General features: G+C 52.3%; 1 protein-coding gene across 1 annotated transcript in view; it reads left to right on the forward strand.

Annotated features, from left to right (window-relative positions):
• DNHD1 (dynein heavy chain domain 1) overlaps positions 1-16,841 on the forward strand; it is a 48,850-nt gene that overhangs the window by 28,502 nt on the left and 3,507 nt on the right. Inside the window, exons 28-39 of the mRNA XM_081909488.1 lie at positions 3,354-3,456; positions 10,226-10,375; positions 10,539-10,721; positions 12,217-12,648; positions 12,759-13,200; positions 13,281-13,427; positions 13,547-13,732; positions 14,008-14,186; positions 14,560-15,525; positions 15,622-15,793; positions 15,873-15,959; positions 16,274-16,475. Of these exons, the coding sequence (XP_081765614.1) occupies positions 3,354-3,456; positions 10,226-10,375; positions 10,539-10,721; positions 12,217-12,648; positions 12,759-13,200; positions 13,281-13,427; positions 13,547-13,732; positions 14,008-14,186; positions 14,560-15,525; positions 15,622-15,793; positions 15,873-15,959; positions 16,274-16,475 (3,249 nt within the window). The remainder of the gene's footprint in view (positions 1-3,353; positions 3,457-10,225; positions 10,376-10,538; positions 10,722-12,216; positions 12,649-12,758; positions 13,201-13,280; positions 13,428-13,546; positions 13,733-14,007; positions 14,187-14,559; positions 15,526-15,621; positions 15,794-15,872; positions 15,960-16,273; positions 16,476-16,841) is intronic.

A 16,841-nucleotide genomic window follows, 5' to 3' on the forward strand; every position in this document is an offset into this window, starting at 1 on the left:
CTAGGCCGCATAGGGCTTGAAAGATCAAAATGAGCACCTTAAACCTGACCCTGTACTCCACCGGGAGCCAGTGCAGCTGGTAAAGCACTGGATGAATGTGATCCTGTGGCAAGGACCCCGTCAGGAGCCTCGCCGTGGCATTCTGCGGTTGAGAGATTTTGGTATGAAAAAGAGGAGACTGGGAGAGATGTGATAGCCATCTTCAAATATCTCAAGGGCTATCACATGGAAGAGGGAACAAGCTTGTTTTCTCCTGCTCTGGAGGGCAGGACTGGAACCAATGGCCTCAAGTGATGGGAAAGGAGATTCCGACTAAACATCAGAAATAACTTCCTGACAGAACTGTGTGGAATGGACTCCCTTGGGAGGTGGTAGACTCTCTCTTATTTCCTCCATTTCTTCCCCTTCTATTTGCCAGGAGGTGATGGGCCCAGTGGCCATCATCTTTGTTTTTTTGATGTTGAGCTTCAGACCATATTTTGCGCTCTCCTCTTTCACCCTCATTAAAAGGTTCTTTAATTCCTCCTCACTTTCTGCCATCCAAGTTGTGTCATCTGCATATCTGAGGTTGTTGATATTTCTTCCGGCAATCTTAATTCCGGCTTGGGATTCATCCAGCCCAACCTTTCGCATGATGAATTCTGCATATAATTTAAAAATGCAGGGAGACAATATACAGCCTTGTCGTACTCCTTTCCCAATTTTGAACCAATCAGTTGTTCCGTATCCAGTTCTAACTGTAGCTTCTTGTCCCACATAGAGATTTCTCAGGAGACAGATGAGGTGATCTGGCACTCCCACTTCTTTAAAAACTTGCCATAGTTTGCTGTGGTCGGCACAGTCAAAGGCTCTTGCGTAATCAATGAAACAGAAATAGATGCTTTTCTGGAACTCTCTAGCTTTCTCCATAATCCAGCGCATGTTTGCAATTTGGTCTCTGGTTCCTCTGCCTCTTCTAAATCCAGCTTGCACTTCTGGGAGTTCTTGGTCCACATACTGCTTAAGCCTGCCTTGTAGAATTTTAAGCATAACCTTGCTAGCGTGTGAAATGAGTGCAATTGTGCGGCAGTCGGAGCATTCTTTGGCACTGCCCTTTTTTGGGATTGGGATGTAGACTGATCTTCTCCAATCCTCTGGCCACTGCTGAGTTTTCCAAACTTGCTGGCATATTGAGTGTAGCAGCATATTGAGTGTATTGAGCGCACAACACTCAATATGCTGCAAGAATATTGTACGCTAAGATGTGGAAAGAGACAAAGAACCAATGGCTACTAAAACTAATAGAACATATCCAACTAGCAAGCATAAGGGCCAAGATAAGAAATATAGAAGGAAAGATAGTAACAAGTGTGGGAATAATTTGAGGGATATTTAAAACAATGTGATATCAAGATAAATTTACCAGCAGTGATTAATATGTGAGCAGCAGCAAACAAAAGTAAGGGTTATGAATAGAAGGGGAAAAGAGTAGATCAGGGGTTTTCAACCCATGTGCCATGGCACCCTGGGTGCCCTGAATGATGGTTGGGGTGCTGTGGGCAACCCTGGCCTCTGCCTCTCTTTCCTTCCCTTCCTCTTCTGATGCCCCCTCACATCTCTGCCTCCCAAAGGCTTGCATGGCTACAGGTGAATGGTGTCCCTGGGGTTGGTCAGGGGGTGCTGGTTGCCAGGAGCTGAGGCTACCTTGGAGTAAGCAAGCAAGTGGGTGAAGGAGCCCAGCCCACCAGCCCATGTTGCTGGGAATGGACAAACAAGTGGGAGGCCAGCCAGGCAGGCTGTTATATGCTGAGTTGAATAGGATCCAAAATGCAGCAGTCTGATTGGTCCTAGGAACAATGCAGCAGTCTGATTGGTCTGCAGGGGCCACCCAATCCAGCTCCAGTTGGAAGTGAATCCACAACCTGATTGGCCTACAGGAGAATCCTGGAATTAGCCAATCATATGCAGCCCATTGAGTAAATAATGTATATAAAGCAGATATTTTGGGGGAACTTGCATTCCTCCTCACCACTATGAGCTGAATAAAGAGCATGAAATCCACTCTCGACTCCGAGTATATTTCACGTGCTGCGCTGGCCTTTCTTGTGTTTGCCGCTGCCACTGCTGCCTCCCACGGCCTCCCCTTCAGCTTTGGCCTGTCTCCGATGGGCCACTAAGGCCCTTGTGGGGCAGGGTGAGGAAGCACCTCTCTTTGGGTTGTGGGGGGTGGCTCAGAGACCAGGGGCGGTGGAGGCTGAGGGAAGACTCCACAAGGGAGGGGGTTCCAAAAGGGTGAGAGGCTGCCAGCTCTGCAGGCAAGGGGTGGCACAACTGGGCTCCTGAGCCCCACAGGGGGGCCGCAGAAAGAAGGGAGTTGGTCAGGGGAGCTGTGGACCCAAGAAGGTTGAAAACCTTTGGATTAGATAATAAATGGAGGTATGACAAACATAAGAATGTGTAAGAGGGCATCAAGGAAAGATAGGTTGGGAAGTCCATACAGGATTTGATAGGATGTAAATATGAATGTACAGTGGTACCTCGGGTTACATACGCTTCAGGTTACATACGCTTCAGGTTACAGACTCCGCTAACCCAGAAATAGTGCTTCAGGTTAAGAACTTTGCTTCAGGATGAGAACTCTGTGCTCCGGTGGCACGGCAATAGCAGGAGGCCCCATTGGCTAAAGTGGTGCTTCAGGTTAAGAACAGAGGGGGGGTGGATGGTGATGGGAAAAGGAATTATCTGTGGGATTGAGTGTAGGCATGTTGTAGGTTTGTAGGAATGTTGTATGAAATGTATGTTTGTATGCTTGTATATTTGTAATATATGTGTATTAATGTTGAATTATTTTAACAATAAAAACTTTAAAACGTAAAAAAACCAGTTTCAGGTTAAGTACAGACCTCCAGAATGAATTAAGTACTTAACCCGAGGCACCACTGTATGATGTATATTGAAAAATGCATTAATAAATAAAAAGGGCCAGGAAGGGTGATGGAGAAGGTCCATCTGTTAGTATTTTGCCGGACTTTGATTCACAGGACAGGTGAGTTTACCTGAAAGACCTTTCTTCATGGGTGCAGGAGGGATGGAGAGGAGCCCTTGAAGGGAAGCAAGAGTTGCCGTCTGACAATCAGCCAAGAACTAAGGATTGCATCCTCACCCCGTTGAGAGGAACTTAAGTAGCCCCCCAAGTTGCATTCTCTGTAGGCATCCCTGGTTCAGAGGGCGTCACGTATCTGTCTTAGGCATCCTATGAAGGGACTTCAGGCAACCAGATTAACTGACAGACCTGGGTGGGTGCTGGACCCCCGAGTCCTGTGCCCCAGACCCCCTCTGTGTGCCTCCTCATGGGGTGCTTTCCCCACCTGCAGGATGAAGACGGCCCTGCAGAAGATGGGGGAAGTGAGCAAGAAGCAGCAGGAGCACACACGGGACGTGCGCTTCCTGCAGCAGAAGCTGGTGAAGATCAAGGAGGTGAGTGAGGCCGGCCAGTCCTGTTCCACTCAGTTGCTGCCTACCTGCTTGAAACTCTCTCTGCTAATGTCACCTGGAACTCACTGGGCCTTCAAGTGAAAGGCCTGGTTCAAAAGGCTTAAGAGCTGCTCCTCCAAAGCAACTGAAGCCCATTTTGCCCCAGCAGCAGAGCAAGACAAGGCGTCTGCTGAGGGCTGCCTTTCCCCACCAGCTGGGTTTTGTGCAGAGCTGGAAGTCTTCACAAGGGGAGGCTGCCCATAGAGTCTCCTCCATCAGAGCAGCCTCTTCTGGGCTGGCAGCTCAGTTGCACTGACCAATTGACTGGAGCAGAAGGAACTGCAGGAAAGAGGGATTCAAAAGGAAGCTGGGAACAGGGCAAGGCTTGTAAATAAGATTTGGATATTCAGAATGGAATCAGGAAAAAAGGGGAAATCGTCTTTTATCCCATTCTATTGTGGAGGGTTAGAAACTATAGAAAGTGGATTTGGACAAAGCATAGAGGCAAATCTGGCTCACAGCATGTTGGGTGTTTTGAATCTTGGGGAGACAGAGGCTGTGTGAGAAGGTGGTTTCCATGCCCAGGAGACAGATCAGTTGCCTGTTCTGGGCAGGGCTGCCCTCTCTCTGAAAGAGCAGACACATAGCTTGGGGTACTCCTGGTACATTTTTCAGTAGAGGCTCCAGCAACTGGCTAGGAATGCCTCTGACCGGCTAGCTGCAGCCATATCTGGATGATCCAACCACCGCAGCCCACACGCTGGACTACTGCAATGAGCTTGGTCCAGAAGCTCCAGCTAGCACTGAAGGTCGCATCCTGGCTGCTGACAGGGGCATCTGCACTGTCTGCCCACACATGTGGGTCAGGGTGAAGGGTCCTGTGTTAATATATGAAGCCCTTGGGTCCCAGCTCCATCGCAGGTCACCTGGAGGAGTCCTGCTGGCTGTCTGCTGTCTTGAGGGCATTCAGCGCTGCCAGTCATCCTCTTCCAGCAGAGACGCGGGAGGCACTCTGCCTTTGGATTTCCAAGTGTCTCTTGAAGGTTTCTTTTATGCAGACTAGCCTATGCAACTGCTTGAATTTGATTGGCTAGTGACTTTGATGTTAATTTATATTTTATCGTATGAATTGGTGGTATATAAGTATCTAAATATATAAAAGCAAGGTGGGTCCCACAAAGCCAAATCCTTTAGCTGACAAAGGCCAGAGTCGAGAGGTGTGTCCTCCCGTGAGGATGGCCGTCCTGTCTCTGGCGTCAGAGGGCCCAGAATCCAAGTTGTGGTGGATCATTTCTTAGGTATTTAACCCTCCCGCTTCCTCTCAAAGGAGCCCAGGACAGCAAACAATAGCAAAACAATCAAAAGCAATACACAGTGAATTTTCCTCAGTGCTAGGCTGAACAGGGATATTTTGAACTCCCTGAGGCAGATGCACCTCATCAGAGAAGGCTCCCCCCCCATGTGTGAGAGAGGCTCTTGAGCACCCATCGTGCCAGTGTGCTTCCCACAAGGAGACCAGAGCCGGCCACAGTGAGAACTGGTCGCTGGACAGGATGTGGCCTGAGCCAGCGGCAGCCAGGTGTCCTGGAGATACTGCTGCGGTTTAGGGGGATGGTGGCTTTAGGGTGGTCTCCTTTCACCCCTCCCCCCTGTTGATGATAAAGCAGCAACGTCCCGTGCACAGCGGAAGGATGAGGAGTACGTACTACATACTCTATATTGCTTTATTTACACTTCAAAGCTGGTATGTTACAGAAAAACATCTTGCCTCTGCCGGAGCAGAAAATGCATCCTCTCTCCTCTAAAGCACGGAGAGAAACAAACTGAAACTGCAAAGAACAGTGAAAAACAGGAAACCAGTGTACGTCACATCCAGTCTCCTTTCCCGTGAGAAACCCAACAGTGCATTTACTGTGGAATGTAAACAACCTGTCTCGTGACAAGCACTTCGCTGCACAGAGAAGAAAGCAGAAACCAACATCCTCCCCCTTTCTGTGAACATCACTGGGCAGCGTGTTCGTACAATATCAGTACAAACCCAACATCTGCACATAGGTACAGTGTTGATCCCTTGATACAATCTTAGACAATACATCAGCAGGAATTTCATTACCTGGCATATAGGACACCGTTACGAGTCCCTTCTGAATACGTTCCCTAGCATGTTGCAACTTCAATTGCAAGTGCTTCGTGCTTTGCTTACAACCTTCAGAATTCAGCAAAGCCAAACATGCTTTGTTGTCCTGGTAAACCTGGATTGGACATTTGACAGGAATTTTCATATCTTTGCACAATTGTAACAACCATTCACAATCCTTAAGTGAATAAGACAGTGCATTCAGTTCAGCTTCACAAGTACTTAAGCTAACTGTTGTTTGCTTCTTGCATGACCAATCAAATAGACCCTGATTGTACATGTAGCAAACTCCAGACGTACTTTTCCTGTCTGTAGTGTCACTTCCAAAACTTGCATCTGCAAATATCTCAAGACCACCAGACTTCTGATTGTTAAATCTCAGTCTGTAATGCATAGTGCCTTTCAAATACCGCGCTATGCGTTTCAGAGCTTTCCAATCCTTAACAGTAGGATTGTTGACTTGTCTGCTTAGCAAGTTACAGCTAACAGCAATGTCAGGTCTTGAACATCTGGCAATGAAGTTTAGCTTGCCTAGCACACTTCTGTACAGTGTAGTGTCAGAAAATGCTTCTTCAGTGTCGTCTACCTGATAACCTGTTGTCATCGGTGTGTCTACAGGGTTAGCATCCATCAGGTTTAGTTTGCTTAGCACATCAGCAATTTTCCGTGACTGGTGTACTAGAATGTTACCATCTTGATCTCTCTCTATTTCAAGAGATAGGTAGTTGTTTACCTCACCAAGATCTTTCATGTCAAAGTGCTCTTTCAGTTGAGCTAGGGCGTTATTGTACATTGTGACATCTTTCCAAAAGAATAAAAGATCATCAACATAAAACAAGCAATACAGTTTCTTTTGCCCCTCCTCTTTGACAAATACACATGGATCAGCTTTCCCTTGCTGAAAACCTAGAGAAAACAATACTTCAGTGAGTTTTGTGTGCCAACACCGTGCACTTTGTTTGAGACAATAAAGGGACTTTTTCAGAGCACAAACAAATCCCTGTTTTACCTGTACGCCATCAGGTGGAAGCATATAAAGTGATTCATCTAGAGATCCGTACAGAAAAGCTGTATTCACATCATGGTGACTAATGTGTAGATTCTCCTCTGCAGCTAGCTTGAGCATAAACCTAATGCTTTCATACCTCACTGTGGGTGAGTAGGTCTCGTGATAGTCTTCACCTGGTACCTGTGCAAAACCTCTGGCTACCAATCTGGCTTTGTGTCTGACTATCTTGCCATTTTGATCAGTCTTCGCTTTGAAGACCCATTTGCTTTCAAGCAGTTTCATTCCTGGAACTACTGGAACTAGCTCCCATGTTTTGTTCCTTTCTAAGGAATCAAGCTCAGCCTTCATAGCATTTAACCATGGCTCAGCTTCCTTTGAATCCAAATCCTGGATTTCTTGGAAACTTGAAGGTTCAAATACCTTCTTGGAGCTTTTAACAGCTGTTACTGCTATCTTAGCAAACTCATCAGCAAATCTCTTTGGAGGTCTGCCTTTTGTTGCTCTCTGTGACCTACGAATTAGCCTTAAGTCTTCAAAACTCTCCTCTTCCTTCTTAGGAGAAAAACGACCTATTGTGAACAATGGTTCTTCCAATTCTTGATCAGAGCTTTCAGAGGGTCGCATAGAGGCTTTCGCACTCTTGAAATCCTCTGAATCACCCGATTCAGTTTCAGACTCAGAATCAGAACCTTCATCAGTGGGTGTGGGTTGTTGCGGTTGCTTTTGACTATCCTCAGTCTCATCACTGTCATCAGGATAACATTGGAAAATTCCCACATTCTCCCCCCACTTGGCATTGTACTCAACACTTCTTGTGAGCTTAATTGTCTTAGAGTCAGTCATCATTATTCTGTAAGACCCTTTCTGATAACCTAGAAAGATACCATGCAATCCACGCTTGTCTAACTTGGAGTTTTGTGGTGAGTGAACCCACATGTCAGAACCAAAAATTCTCATGTGTTTGATGTATGGTTTCTTGCCAAACATCTTCTCATAGGGGGTACAACCAATCGCTGAAGATAACATGCGATTGTAACTGTAAACAAAACACGAGAGAGATTCGGCCCAGTAACTCTCTGGAAGATTGGCATCATGCAGCAAGGTTTTTAACCCTTGAAGCAATGTCTGATTTGCCCGTTCCGCAAGTCCATTCTGCCATGGCGAGCGAGGACTAGACAAATCATGTTGAATTCCTTTCTCAGTCAGAAAAGCTTCAAACTGCTGAGAAGTGAATTCTCCCCCGCGATCAGAGAAAAGAGTCTTTATCTTCTTACCATGCACATTTTCCAACCAAGCACAGAATTCCTTGAACCTAGGAAAAGCCTCTGATTTCTGCTTGAGATTGTACACGTAAATATATCTGGAAAATGCATCAATGAGAACCATGAAGTACCTATTTCCACCCAAAGAGGGCGCTAGTGGTCCAACCAAATCAGCATGAACAACCTGGTATGGTTCTGTAGCTTGCCTACTAGACACCTTACCTTTCGCAGCCATTTTCACCTTGTTTGCTGCGCATGCTTTGCACTTCATGTGGTACCTGCAGGGTTTAATAGTCATACCTTCAACCAAGGCAGGCATTTTAGATACTGCCTCAAAATGCAAATGACCAAATTTTCTATGAAAATCGTGAATACATTCTGCATGCAAACTTTTGTTAGAACCTGCAATGCAACAAGTGTCATCCTACACAACATCATCATAATACAAAACATACAAACGATCAACATATTCAGCATACAATACATAATCATTTTTCTTTGTGATGGTGCACTTCTTGTTCTTGAAGGAAACGTCAATGTTCCGCTCATTCAACTGTCCAACGCTGAGCAGATTATGTTTGGCATCCGGCACATAAAGCACATTCTGTATCGATAAGTCCAAACTGTGAAGAACAACAGTTCCGTAGCCTTTACTGGGAATTGTGTGGTCATCCGCCTGGTGAATCGCACCTTCCTGCGGTGTAAAAGACACGAACAGTCTCTTATCGTTGCACATGTGGTGGGTCGCCGCTGAATCAACAACGAAGAAAGATCTAGACGTCTTCTGGACCTCTGCAACCTTTGGAGTGAAGCGTGAGACCATTGCCTTATGCTGCGTTGTCCTGGACACCGGACCTTTCCCTTTGCTTTGGCCTTTTCCACGCGATGAGCTTTCGCTGCGCTGCTCTGTCTTGGCCTTGGGATATCTGCATTCCCTCCTCATATGGCCTAGACGTCCACACGAGTAGCATTTCACTGCCTTCAAAGCTTTGGCGCCATCTGGTGGTTCCACTGCACTATGGGATGACGTCTGTGAAGTCTCCCTGTTGCCCATGCAGCTAGCACCCCGGCGATCTGCTTCATTGAGAATCACGGCAGTAACATAGTCCACTGTCAGCTGAGCAGTTGGCTGTACAGCAATTTGAGTTGCAACAGACTCCCAACCTGAACCCAAAGATTGTAGTATCATGAAGGAATACACAGCCTCAGGAAAGTTGAGTCCTCTCTGTTGCAGCTCATGTCTCAGATTCTGCATCTCCATCAGATGTATACGCACATCTCCACCTTCAGCAAGAGCCATATTATGCAGCTTGTTAAAGTAAAACATAGTAGATCCAGCTTCTGTCCTCAAGTGAGCCTCTCTCAAAGTGTCCCAAATTTCTCTGGCTGAGGTCTTATCACGCAATAGACAGAGCTCTTCTGGGGATACTATCAATGTAAGAGTTCCCCTTGCTTTGGAATCCTTAGCTTCCCATGCATCTGTAACTGGAGCTGGGGGGGTGTCTGTAATAACTTCAAACAGACCCTCTTTCCGCAGAATAGCCTCTGCATACTGAACCCAGTCCACATAGTTTTTCTTATTGAGCTTAGGAATCCCACAAGCATCCTGAAGGGCCATCATGACTCTGGCATTAGCCTTCTGCGTCATCTCTGCTGCTTTAAATCAGGCTGCTTTATACAAGCTGTGTCTGTGCCGCTCTGCTTATCTGCAGCTGCTTTATTCCAAAAGCGCTTTTAAAAGTTACTTTCGATTTCCCCAGCATAGTAGTTTATGCCTGTGAGCCTTTTGCCTGTGCCCGGCAAAACGGCTTTAAAAGTTCAAAGTCCAGCCATAAAGCCATTAATTAGAAGTTGGCAGGCTGCCCGGAGCAGTAGCACATACCTCATCAATCATCTTTACGCGCAGAGCAGATTCCGATCCGATCTGTCCCTCTGCATTCCGATCCTTTGCCGGCACTTCGATTCGACTTCTGGAGCCCATGACCATGTTTTTCTGGGCCCGGAACCATGTGTTGATGATAAAGCAGCAACGTCCCGTGCACAGCGGAAGGATGAGGAGTACGTACTACATACTCTATATTGCTTTATTTACACTTCAAAGCTGGTATGTTACAGAAAAACATCTTGCCTCTGCCGGAGCAGAAAATGCATCCTCTCTCCTCTAAAGCACGGAGAGAAACAAACTGAAACTGCAAAGAACAGTGAAAAACAGGAAACCAGTGTACGTCACATCCAGTCTCCTTTCCCGTGAGAAACCCAACAGTGCATTTACTGTGGAATGTAAACAACCTGTCTCGTGACAAGCACTTCGCTGCACAGAGAAGAAAGCAGAAACCAACACCCCCCATCCTCCTTGCCTTGCAGCAAGTGATCTGCAGTCAGCGGGAGGTGGAGCGGGAGCAGGAGGTGCTGAAGCAGCAGGAGAAGGAGTGTGAGCTGTACGAAGCGCGGATCGATGCTCTTACCAAGGAGCGGGATGCTCTGGAGAAGGGGAGGGAGCTGGCCATGAGGAAGGTATGGGGGCATGTGGGGGGGGGGGAGGAAGGTCTTGCTCAGTCACCGGGCCCTCCTGCAGCTGCCATTGGAGGGAGGGAAGGTGTGGCAGAGGGGCAGGTGAGGAGACCCCAGCCTGAAGGCCGTTGGCCGCCTCATCCCAGAGTGACCCCTCTCTTCCCAGGTGAACAAGGACTACAAGGAGGCCCTGGCAATGCTGCGGGCGCAGGACATTGAGGAGCTGCGCAGCTATCGCCAGCCGCCAGAGACTGTGGTCATGGTGACGGACATCCTCTGCCTGATGTTTGAGCAGGAGCCGGGCTGGGAGAATGCAAAGCTGCTCCTCAACAGGGACAACTTCTATGAGGTGAGGCCCAGAGCCCTTCCTGCGGCCCCTGTGCTCTTGGGGCTGGCCCAGCAGCCAGAGCCTCAAGGCTCCACTTCCCCTCTGGACCGGCCTGCCTGGGGGGCAGAGAGAGACCCTAGCCTAGACCAAGAGGCTGTTCCAGCTGTGCCAAGTCCTTGACAAAGGGAGGGGCAAAAGCAGCCTGTTTCCTCCTGGGAGGGGGTGGGGAGGCATGGCTAGCGAAACAGCAAATGTGGATTTGATTAGCATGGAACTACCAGTGGATAAAACCTGAAACCATCAGCTGCAGTAAGAGAACAGGAAAGTGAGCACAAGACAGATACTGCAAACACATCACTGCTGTCCTCACGAAGCATGGGAAATATCCTTAAGGAAGAAAACATTATACTGTATATATAAAATTATCCCTCAAGGGTTGTAGAAAAAGTGGGGCTTGCCTTTTGCTCCTCCAAGGGACTCTTGAGTCCCCTCAAGCCATGATCAACCAGAGGAGAGTGGATGGAGGCAGGATCCAGTGAAAGCAAGGCAGATCTTTATATTTCTGTTCTTCCCCCTCCTCTGCAAGAAAATGAGAGAGACCAAGAACAAGTCTTACTGTATTTTGGATATATCTGTTAGGTTCAGTCACTTCTGTTGAACCATTTTTGTCTTTAATTTCTAAACATCTCTGGTTAGTAAGTCCTTCCTTGCATGGTATTTGCTTTATTTCTTTTGATGAGTTTAATATCTATGGTTTGATTTTCTGCACCCAAGAACAGAGAAGCCCACAGGAGCTGAGAGTCTAGCTGAGAGTATATAGATTGGGCTCATCCGGTCAACATTGTGCACTTAAAGCTTCAAAAAGCTTTTGATATAGTCCCTCATCAATGACTCCAGAGTAAGCTTAGCAGTCAAGGAGTAAGAGGAGAAGGTCCTCTTGTGGTTAAATCACAGGAAGCAAAGAGTAAGAATAGATGGTCTGCTCTCTGAACAAATGCATGTGTAATGTGGAGTGCCCCAAGGATCAGGATCGGGACACGAGCTTTTTAACTTGCACACAAACGACTCAGAGTTAGAGCTCAGCAGTGGGGTGGCCAAGTCTGCGGACAATACGAAACTGTTCAGAGTTGTTAAAACAAGTAGAGACTGAAGAGCTCCAAATGGGCCTCTCCAGACTGGGTGAATGGGAGGGGAAGTGGCAAAAAAACCATTTCTGCACGGGCCTGGGCGTCTCTGGAGTGCTCTCCCATGCTCTCCCATGCTCTGTGACCACAGGGGCAGGGAAGCCAGGCAGAGGAGAGGCCATTTGCAGGGGCTGGCGAGGTGGACAGGCTGGAAGACCCCCTCAATCCCCTGGGTGGAGAAGGTGCTCCCCTTTGGCCCATCTTCATTGTAAGCAACCGGTTGCTTTAGCTTGGGGCATTTTAATCCAAGCAGCCTAGTGTTTCTTGCACCTCATTCCTTGGTGGAAAAGGCAGGCCAGGGTCCCATTCCCTCCCTCTGCTTCCCCCTCCAGGATCTTGTCTTCTACCCCAAGGACAGCCTCACCACAGAGCTCTTTGAGGCCCTGGGCCGGGCTGTGACTCACGAGCGCATCTCCGAGAGCAGCATATCCAGCGCCAGCCAGGCTGTTGCCGCCCTCTTCCAGTGGATCTCGGCCACCTACTGGTACCACTGGGCCCTGCTCGACTGGCAGCCGACCATCGCACGGCTAAAGTACTGCGATGCCCAGATCAACGCAGAGAAGGTGGAGCTGGGCGACCGGCGCCTGCACTCGGAATACCTGAGAGATGCCACCCAGCTGCGCATCAGGGAGCTGAAACAGAAGCAGGAGCGCCAGGAGAAGCTGCTCCACCAGCTCACCCAATCCCTGCAGGCCAAAGAGGAGGCCACCACTGTCGAGAGCTCCGTGGCCGAGCACATGGCCAGCTGGACAACTGTCACAAGGGTAAGAGGGGCGGGCGGCTGTCCACCCATGTCCCCCCCCCCCGTGCCCTGCGAGGCGAGGGTGCCGTTCTCCGAGACTCAGCCCTCTGGCGCCTCTGCTTTCCTTCCTAGAACCTGGAATCCCAGCGCACTACTGTCTATGGCGATGCCCTCCTCTCCGCAGCCAGCCTCTCCTACCTGGGCCCATTCCCTCCGCAGCGGCGGGATGAGCTGCTGGAGAAGTGGCAGGCGGTGTGTGCCGGGGCTTGGGGCCCCCTCGGGCCGGACGACGTGAGGCGGCTATTGCAGAAGGAGCTGCCCTGCCCTGGCCCAGCTTCCCACAGCGATCTGCTGCTGGCTGTGCAACAGCCCCTGCATCTGGCGTCCCTGCTCAGCTCTCCTCCAGAGCAGCGTCTCTGGGATCGAGTCCACAAGCCCAAGGTCCCCAGCAGCCGCCTGGTTGGCATGATCCTGCTCTCCAGCATCCACTCGCAGGCTCACCGCTGGCCTCTGCTGGTGGACCCCGACAAGCAGGCCTATGTCTGGCTGCTGACATCCAGAGCTATGGAAGAGGGTGAGTGGGGTGTGCGGGGGGGGGGGGGCAGGCACATGGCCTTGCCTGCGGGGAGCTTCTCATCCAACCCCTCTTTACAGCGGATTCTCAGGCCTATGCCATCTCTGACCTGGTGCCGGACATGGTGGAGCAGGGCAGCTCCATAGAGATCGCGGAAGACAACCTGGAGGTCCTGTCGCTCACAGACCCAGACCTGGAGCAAAACCTCTGCAAAGCAGCCAGCCTTGGTGAGCAGAGGAAGGTGGTGCCCCTGCCGCTGGCAGCCCCCTGGGAGGGTGCAGTTCTCTTTCACCAGCACCTCCAAGGGCTCAGGCCAATGTGTTGCTTGGTGCCCACCTCCTCACAGGCACCCCTGTGTTGCTGACGGACTTTGAAAAGAACGTCCCCTGGTGCCCAGCCCTCGAGGAGCTGATGCAGAAGGAATCGTTCGGAGGTGCCCTCCACTCAAAGTCAATGGAGGACCTGGCGCAGGTGCCCCCCTGCTTCCGCCTCTACCTGTGCACTGAGCTGCCTCTGGAGGCTTTGGCTGCAGGTAAGGGAGGTGCCCAAGTGAGAGAGTGTGAGAGGCTTTGGAAACTTCCAGTTGCTGTGGGTGGAAGCAAAGCTAGAGTCAGCAGATCTTTCACCCAGCATTGGAAGCTGCGCTGTCAAAGCACGGCAGCGACCTACTTGGGTTCCCCAAAGTGTGGGGGGACAAGAGCCACAGGTGCCTCCACCCCGCAGCCAGCCATCGGCGGAGAGTGGCAGGCAGGCAGGCGGGTGCCTGGGACGGCTGGGCCCTGCCTCCCGCCTGGCTCCTCTTTGCAGAGGTGGACCACGAGCTTCTCAAGAGCCTGAACGTGATTGACCTCAGCCTCAGCCAGGAGGCGCTGGAGGAGCTGCTGCTGGTGGAGGTCCTGCGGGCTGAGCGGAAGGAGATCCTGAAGAACCAGCAGGCCTTGCAGTTTGGGATCCTGCAGCTGGAGGGGAAGCTGGAGGCCACGGAGGTGAGGCGGGGGCTCCTGTGGCTTGGCGTGGGGCGGTGGGGCAGCTGTGGAGAGGCCGCTCAGCCCAGCCCCATGGCCCTTCCTGCAGGAGGAGCTGGAGGCAGGGGCTCCTGTGGCTTGGCGTGGGGCGGTGGGGCAGCTGTGGAGAGGCCGCTCAGCCCAGCCCTATGGCCCTTCCTGCAGGAGGAGCTGGAGGCAGGGGCTCCTGTGGCTTGGCGTGGGGCGGTGGGGCAGCTGTGGAGAGGCCGCTCAGCCCAGCCCTATGGCCCTTCCTGCAGGAGGAGCTGGAGGCAGGGGCTCCTGTGGCTTGGCGTGGGGCGGTGGGGCAGCTGTGGAGAGGCCGCTCAGCCCAGCCCCGTGGCCCTTCCTGCAGGAGGAGCTGGTGGCCCTGATTGCCCAGCCGCAGCGCTCTCTGCTGGAGGAGGAGAACTTCATGCCGATGGTGCGGCTGCTGCAGACGCAGATCCAGGCCCTGCACGCCACCCACCAGCACATGGTCTCCCAGCACCAGGACCAGGCGGCGCTGTGCAACAAGTACCGGATGGTGCCCCGCCTGGGCGTGGCCCTGCACCTGGCCCTGCAGCAGGTCTGCCGCCTCCACCCCTCCTACAGCTTCCCCAGCAGCGTCTGCATGGCCCGCGTGCGCCAGGCCCTGCTCTCCACCAAGCGCCAGGAGACCACCAAGCAGGAGTCACTGGAGTCGCGCCTCCTGGAGCTCAGCAAGGCCGTGCTCCACCACTGCCTCACCGAAGCGGTGCCCTGCCTGCGGGAGATGGACCGCCTCCTCTACCTCTTCCTGGGGGCCATGGCCACGCTGAAGGTCTCTGGGGAGATCACCCCGCTGGAGTGGCTGGCCTTCTGCCAGGGCCTGCAGGAGCCGGCGGCCAAGGAGCTTCTGCAGCCGCCGGCCGGGGTGCCTGGCCCCAGCTGGGTGAGCGCGGAGGCCTGGGAGGAGTGCGGCTTGCTGGAGAACGTTCCTGGGTTCCAGGGGCTGCAGGCCTCCCTGGCACGGCAGGCTGCCCAGTGGCAAGAGTACTTCCGCCTGCGCTCCACCATGGTGGGGCTGGCCCTGTGTCCCAGCCACGCCCACCTCAGGCCTTTCCAGCGCGCCATCCTGTGGCGCATCTTGTGTCCCTCTGCCATGAGCAGCGTGGTCTCGGCCCTCACCACCTGCTCGCTGGGCTGGTCTCTCACCGAGGAAATGGCCATCACCTACCCGTACTCCTACAGCCGGGCCAACAAGCCCATCATCTTCCACACGCCCTCGGCCAGCCCACCAGGCTGCTTCATGCACCCGCTCCTCTGGATCCAGCAGATGGCCACGCAGCGGGGACGAGGGGTGAGCCGGGCACAAGGAGGGGCAGGGGCAATGGGTGCAGGTGTCGGTTGGGTCCCTCCGGGAGGACAGAGCAAGTAACCAGGCCCCGCCCCGCAGGGAAGTGTGGTAGTCATCTCCTTTGGCACCCCAGATGCCTGCAAGCGGGTTTGGCGGACACTGCCCATCTGCAGCAAGAGAGGCAAGTGGCTGGTCTTGACCAACTGCCACCTCCAGGAGCACTGGGACCCCGACTTGCTGCAGCTGCTGGACCAGTTGGTGAAATCCTCAGGTGAGGCGGAGGGAAGCAGCGGGAGGTGTCTCCCTCCCCCCGGCCGAAGCCCCTCTCACCTTGCCCTCTTTTTGCACAGGCAAGGTGCCAGGGGGAGGCCTCGAGATCCACACCAAGTTCCGCCTGTGGCTCATCACTGCAGCTGACGCCCCTCATTCCATGCCAGGTACCAGGCCAGGGAGGAGGGAGGGAGGGAGGCTGATGCCACAGGGGGGCAGGGCCAGAGGGGCTTCTCCACGCCCTGCCTACCCCTTGGGGAAAGAGGCGGACCTCCCCCCTTTGCATCTCTCTCTCCCCCAGAGACCCGCTCCCTCTTGCTCATTGTCATCTGGGCTCTCCCAGTGCCGCTGGCTCTGCCACAGGGCCTTCCACCTGCCTCTGCGGGAGAAAGAGAAGCTGAGCAACTTCTCATGGCCTCGGCTGCCCTTACTGTCCCTCCCGGCCTCTGCTGTGGTGCTTGATTCTCTTCTGTGCCAACAGAACTCCTGAAGCGCAGTGCCACCTCCCTCTTTTGCGATATGCCACTGGAGCTGAAGGGCATCCTGGCACGCAGCCACTTCTGGCTGCAGGGGCGGACCCAGAACCTGGACACAGAGCAGCGGCTGCCCCTCCTCGCCCTCTATGGGGTCCTGCTCTACAGGCAGACTTATGCCCAGTGGACTCAGGCAGAGACATACCTGTGGTGAGTGAAGGAGGTGCTCGCCTTGTCCAGCAGCGAGGCAAAGGGCCTGCCAGTACATCTCATGGGAGATTGGAAACTCCTCCTCTGCTTTATGCTACTTGGAAAGCACCCTGTGGGCTCCCCATCCTTCCCCTGCTCTTGGAGCTGCCTGTGTGGGCTAACAAACCAGTCCTTGCCCACAGGGTTGCCACAGAGGGGGCTGCTGGCTGCAAGGGGGGGGGAGCAGAGTGGGAAGCAGCAGCAGCAGAGGGCTTGGATCTCCCAGCTGACAGGCAGCCAGGAAAAGGCTGAGGGCTTTCTCCCTGCAGCCCTTTCTGGCAGCAGGAGGAGGAGGAGGAGGAGGAAGACCCCTTACCTGTGCCTCAC

Source organism: Podarcis melisellensis (genome assembly GCF_964234715.1).
Source record: "Podarcis melisellensis genome assembly, chromosome: 4".
Classification (NCBI taxonomy): domain Eukaryota; kingdom Metazoa; phylum Chordata; class Lepidosauria; order Squamata; family Lacertidae; genus Podarcis; species Podarcis melisellensis.